Source organism: Chiloscyllium plagiosum, unplaced genomic scaffold (genome assembly GCF_004010195.1).
Source record: "Chiloscyllium plagiosum isolate BGI_BamShark_2017 unplaced genomic scaffold, ASM401019v2 scaf_68, whole genome shotgun sequence".
Classification (NCBI taxonomy): Eukaryota; Metazoa; Chordata; class Chondrichthyes; order Orectolobiformes; family Hemiscylliidae; genus Chiloscyllium; species Chiloscyllium plagiosum.
The window spans coordinates 17,584-23,837 of NW_025215306.1; the positions used below are offsets into that span (position 1 = coordinate 17,584).

At 42.9% G+C, this 6,254-nt stretch overlaps 1 protein-coding gene across 1 annotated transcript in view; it reads left to right on the plus strand.

The window, feature by feature from the left end:
- The window catches only part of LOC122548269 (zona pellucida sperm-binding protein 4-like), an 8,066-nt gene extending 6,029 nt beyond the window's left edge, over positions 1-2,037 (plus strand). Inside the window, exons 3-8 of the mRNA XM_043686800.1 lie at positions 1-61; positions 156-345; positions 1,237-1,384; positions 1,503-1,575; positions 1,688-1,798; positions 1,872-2,037. Of these exons, the coding sequence (XP_043542735.1) occupies positions 1-61; positions 156-345; positions 1,237-1,384; positions 1,503-1,575; positions 1,688-1,798; positions 1,872-2,011 (723 nt within the window). The 3' untranslated portion in view covers positions 2,012-2,037. The remainder of the gene's footprint in view (positions 62-155; positions 346-1,236; positions 1,385-1,502; positions 1,576-1,687; positions 1,799-1,871) is intronic.
- The last annotated feature ends 4,217 nt before the right edge of the window (positions 2,038-6,254 follow it).

Consider the following 6,254-nt stretch of genomic DNA (forward strand, 5'->3'; position numbering starts at 1 on the left):
CCTCCACCACTAGCTGCTTCTGAAGATGGGATCCTGAGGCTGGAGCTGCGAATAGCAACAGGTAGTGCTGCCCTGGTAATAGGAGCACTGGGAATTGTATCCCTTCAGGAGTAACTGTTTTGGTTTGTTCTCCTTCTTTTATTTTTGTCTGTTAGATGGCAGCTACAGCTGGTGGTACAGGGACAGTGACTACCCCATTCAGAGAATCCTTCAGGAGTCGGTGTTTGTTGAGGTTCGTGTGAAGGATCGCACTGACCCAATGATAGTCCTGAGATTGCGTGACTGCTGGGCAACCCCTGTGCCAGCCCCTGACCATGAGGTGCAGTGGAGTCTCCTGGTGGATGGGTAAGGACTCAATGGAAAGGCTGGACTTGGACAGAGTATGGAGTGAAGACTACATTCTTGTAATAGTGTGACAGAAAAGTGTGTGTATAACATGAGGCACAAGCAAGAGTTGGCACTTTCTTTCAATCATGGTTCATTTGTAAATTCCACTTGCTATTTGATCTACCTTCATGATCATGAACTTGTCCTTAGTTAAGAATGTGCCTTAATGTTGCCAGGGTCTTTCCTCTCTGGAAGAGGATTGTAAGATTGACTGATGACTAAATCTCCTGCCCCCACCTTGAATAGAAAACTCGTCATTACACAATTTTAGGGGACACTCAAGCAACATCGCTGCATCACCCACTTTGTGAAGTCTCCTATGATTCTCCAGATCAAATCCATCTTCCCTCCACTGACTGAAGGCCCTGCTGTTTCAATCTGATGGTCAGCTGACCAAACATTTACCTTGTTAATGTTGCCCCTACACCATGAGCTGTCTGCTGTCACTGACACCTTGTCAAATAGCTTCTGAAATCTCTCTATACTACAAGTTGCTCTTCATCAACACTTTGATTCCTCCAGTGACCAATCCCATTTCTTTCATTATGTGGATTGCAGTTAACGACTCTCCCCTTTGCTCTGACAGTGAAGTGAAAGATAACTGGCCTGTCCACTTGAGCTTTTGCAATATGCTTGGATTGTCTAGAACTTTTTGACCAGTCTCTACAAAATGTAGAGCTCAAGACCTTGAAGACCAGATTCATTATTACTTGTGGAAGATCAGCTTTTGTTTTTTCTCTTGGTACCCTCTTTCCTGACAACTGCAAATCCCACTTGCTACCTGATTTTATTTGCAGTCTATTTCTGGTTTGGTTTAGAGCACTTGGTCACCTGACCTTCCTGTTTCAGGTGTCCCTATGAAGGTGATGACTATCTGACCCTCCTACACCCAGTAGGTGTTTCTTCTGGCCTGCAGTTCCCAACCCATCACAAGCGGTTTGAAGTGAAGACATTTGTTTTCTTGGATGGAGTGTCTGAGCAGCCCCTCTCTGGACAGGTAATCAAATGGAAGGAATGAGGCCACACTCAGAAATCCTCTTGCTGTGTCTCTGCTACAACCTGGGCTATTGATCTATGGGAAGATCCCCTTAAAATCTCTTCTCCTTCCTTTCTAGGTTTACTTGCACTGCAGTGCTGAGGTTTGCTCTCCCTCTGCTCAAGATGACTGTACACCCAGATGTGGTCCAAGTGAGTTCCTTGATGCTTTTTTAAGCTAAGGTCTGCCCCTATATCCAATTACCAAGGATACAGCATCCTGGCTCAATTTGGGTTCTAACCATCTCCTGTCCCCCTCCAACAGGGACACGCAGGAGTGCTCTCCTCCATGAGGGGACCTTGGTAAGTGCTCCTGGTCCAGTTGTTCTCCTGGAAGTTGAGAACAGCCAGTCTAAGCAGCTGCTTAATGAGAATGGTAAGTGATGTTCCTTGTTTAGTTCATTGAGCATCTTTTCCAATGTCTGAACCCACTTCCTCCTTCCCCATAGGTGCTGCCGGATCTCCTGTTCTGATTGGAGTAGCTGTTGGGTTTCTGGTGTTCCTGTTGATGCTGATTGCTGCAGTGTACAGAATGAAGAACCCAGCCCAGTCTGTCCCCAGTGTCATGAGGTTGACCTGTAGACCTTGAATACAAATAAACCAGACAGAAACCTGCCCTGGTGTGTCTATAACAAAGCTATGTAGTCTTGTTGGAAGTGAGCTTGAATTGTGGTTCAGTATTTATGGAAGGGACAGCAATTAGTTGTCAGACCAAATGGTGAGTGGCTTGGAGTTACCCAACTGGAATTCCCAGCCTTGCCATGTTCTTGTAGCAACATGTTTGTGGTTTGTTCTCGTCAATGGTGATACCTTTGAATTTTGGCTGATATGGAGTTGAATGATTAGTCATCATTGGCTAGCACAGCAGCCTCCAGGCTGAATGGCCTATTTTACTTTCCTGCTTCATGCACTAATTTAGTGCAGTGGCTTCACTTGCTCCATGCAGCAGTTACATCCTGGATAACAGTCTTCACTCCTATTGAAATGACATCCAAGTGAGAACCAGGACACATGGAGAAACATTAGTTTATACAGCTTAATTCCAGTTGAGACATTAGAGACTGAATGTTCCTGATTTCAGTCCTTTGTAGTGCTTCTTTCTTTTTGTTTTGAAAAGTTACAAAACTCTGCCCAACACTTCTCACTGAAAGGTAAACAGTGAGGGACTAAATAAAATGCATTCTCTGGCACTAGCTGTGGCATATGTACCAGGAGCTGCATTGTCTTTGTCAATACATTCCTGACTACATCAGGCTGTGGTATTATGGGCTCCTTTACTCTTTTTTTTGGGAAGTAGGAAAATATTTTTGTTTCCCTCGTGTAGAAACAGGTCCACACTGACCCATTCCCCAACCCTATTACTCTACATGTCCCTACCTAATAGATCTAATCTACACACCCCTGCCCATGTTGGGCAATTTAGTATGGCCTCTCCACCTAAACCTGCATATCTTTGCACTGGGAGGAAACCCACCTGGACATTAAAAGAATGTGTGGAGTTTGCACAGTCATCCAAGGCTGGAATTGAACAATACATTCCTGATGACATCAGGCTGTGGTATTATGGGCTCCTTTACTCTTTTTTTTTTTTGGGAAGTAGGAAAATATTTTTGTTTCCCTTGTGTAGAAACAGGTCCACACTGACCCCATTCCCCAACCCTATTACTCTACATGTCTCTACCTAATAGATGTAATCTACACACCCCTGCCCACTGTGGGCAATTTAGTATGGCCTCTCCACCTAAACCTGCATATCTTTGCACTAGGAGGAAACCCACCTGGACATTAAAAGAATGTGTGGAGTTTGCACAGTCATCCAAGGCTGGAATCGAACCCAAGTCCCTGACAGAGGCAGCAGTGCTAATCCAGGTCCCCAGAGTATTACTTCGGCCTGTGACAGTACTACGAGGCCATCACATCCCCCAAGGCTTTGTATAACTCAATACTACTATAGAATGGACCCCTTTTTATAAAAGGAAACCACCTCAAATGAGATTTCAAAAGTAAAACCATTTCCTAAAGGCTTCTTTTTAAAATTGCTGCCACCAAGAGTCATTCACCACTGCAATTGCAGTGCATGCTCAGATCATCAATTCATCCTCCAATGGGTTGAAAGATTTGTAGGAAGTGGGCAAGACAATGGAGTTGATCCTGAGATAGGATCAGCCATGACTGTACTAATCTGTGGAGCTGGCTCAAGACTAAATTGCTTACTCAGTCCTGAGTGCTTCCTGTTCCTCTTAGTAATAACTTCCTATGCTGAAGCTAGTTAGAGCTCAAACTTTTCAGGTATGGAGCATATCTTGTCCAACACTGGCTAGCCTCCATGTGGCCTGAGGACATGTTCACTATAGGAGGAACATCTTCCCTCTGGCTCTATACTTCATGGTCTTCCTTCCAGGGTTTGAGATACCTATTGTTATCCATGCCTTAAACATACAGGTGGGCTAGTAACGCCAGTGCCAAGAGTTTTGGCAACCTGAGGAACTGTGTGCCAGAATTGCAACTTACTACCAAACTCGGTGCAAAGTCACTTGATTGCCAAGATACTGGAGGTAATTGAATGAATCATGAATGTCTCCTTGGGAGGCTCTCAAGGTTGAAAAGTAAATATCATTATCCACTGGTTTACCATGTTAGCTGGGGGTGCCCAGTGAAGATGGGCTGGGAGAGGACTGTTTTACAGACTTGTCCTAAGCCTTGTTTGTATAATATCAGCAACAATCTGGAATACTGCCTTGGTGCACAAATCTTCAGGTGAAGTGTTCTTAACTTGCTCTGTAAATTCCTTCCTTGAGCAAGAAACTTCATGGGTGGTGGCAACAATGAGTAAGCTGGTACATTGTAGCTCACCTTCTCCAGTTTCTGTGGATCTTGGGTGTACTGTAGATCAGTTGGTAAGCCATTGTGGATCGGCAGGGTGCCTTGTTCCACCTAATGGACTTTTGAAGACACTAATCTTTCCCAGTTGAACACTTAACAAAAATACAGAACTTGCTACTGTTCTCTATGCTTCTTGGATTTGTCTTAATTAGAACTACATAAAATCCACCTTCTTGCTTCTAAGAGCTCCTTTACTTTCCCTGTGATAGCTAGCAGTGAGAAACCTCCACTCTTAAATTATGAAATGGTTAGGAAGCCCCTAAAATGGAGGTACTATAACAAATCCAGCCACTAGTTACCCATTTTAAAGTGAAAATGAATGTACTAAATCAATACTGACATGGATGATGATGAACTGCACCTCTCCACTGCCCACTGGTTTAAAGGCTTCTGTGGTAGACACTGCTTCCTCAGCAGACCCTTGTGTGGATGTACCTGAGGGGGGACAGGGAGCTGGATACTATTGTCTTTCCCACAACTGCCTGGACCTGCTGTCACCCATTTGACCCAAACATTTAAACTGCCTGCTAATAGCTGTATAGATTAGGAGCATAGGGCTGCAGTGACTCAAACTTACGATCAGCTCTCTCAAAGAAAAATAGTTACTACCGTAGTCTCTTTTTTAGACAGTAATGATTTATAGTGTCTTCGATGTCCTACCATACTCATTTTTATAAATGAGGTACTCATAACCAAGTGAACAGGGGTGCTTCACTTTATAGTTTTGTGTTTGGATGAGATCTTTAGCTAAAGAGCAGGGGGTGATCCTAGTATCTTGCAAAAATTCATCCCTTCATCTGTACTTTATGCTATAAATTATCCAGCTATTAGCTGAATTTTAAGTAATTTACTGCCTTGTTTCCTGCATTTGTGAGTTGCATTGAAATTGATCAGCCATTGAGCATACTGTAATGTGAAACAAAACCATGTCAATGCATCTTTTTGATGCCTCGGTCTTGATTTGTAACTTTTGTCATCTTTTCAGAGATTGGTTTTTAAGACTTGTTTCCTGATGAATTATTAATGTGAGTGTACAAAAGTTATTGAGCAGTAGATAAAGTTCCCAAGTCTTTGCACACAAGGCTACTCTCTGTGAGATATGGCCTGCTAATGATTTAACCTGAGGATCACCACACCTCCCAGAGAGGAGAGGTTGAGAAGGAGAATAAATAATCCTCCACACAGACCATGGAGCAACATCTAATAGAATTTGTTTTTTTTTTAAAACTAATTAACTACCTAAGCCATCCTTGACACTAAACCACCATACCTGCTGTTTTAAAAATATTTTCAGAGGTCATTTTTAACATTTGTGAAATTCTAATGGTTCCTATACCAATGGAAGTCCTTATCAACAGAAGTTGGAATTTAGAAGGATAAGTTGGAGGAAGAAACATCATCTCATTGAAATTTACAGAAATAATGAGCAGGGGAGATGTTTTGACTAATAGGATAGACTAGGACCGGAGATCAGCACCGCCTCTGTCTCAGGGAAGGGATGACCCATTTCTTAGAACTGAGATGAGGAGGATATTCTCCCACCAGAGGGTGGTTTATCTGTGAAACCCATTGCTTCAGAGGGCTGTGGAGGCCAAGTCATTAAGCTTATTTAAGACAGATCGACAAGATTGCAGGGAGAAGGCAGGAAAATGGGATAGAAACATTAGCTGCAATCAAATGATGGCACAAACCTCATGGGCCAAGTAGATTCAGAAGACTATCAACTGTTTTTGGGAGGGATCTGTAAGTTATTTCCTGGATAATTCAAGACTACTAATCTCATTGTTTCCACAGCTTGTTTTATCCTTTGAATGACTATAGCCACACTGGAAACATGATTTGTTATTCTAATCAAGACTCTGCCTTTCAGGATGATATTTTGGCTTTTGAATTTTCATTTGGGAGTTTATCCCTGATATTTCTCCGTCTGTTATGGTGTTACTGTTGAG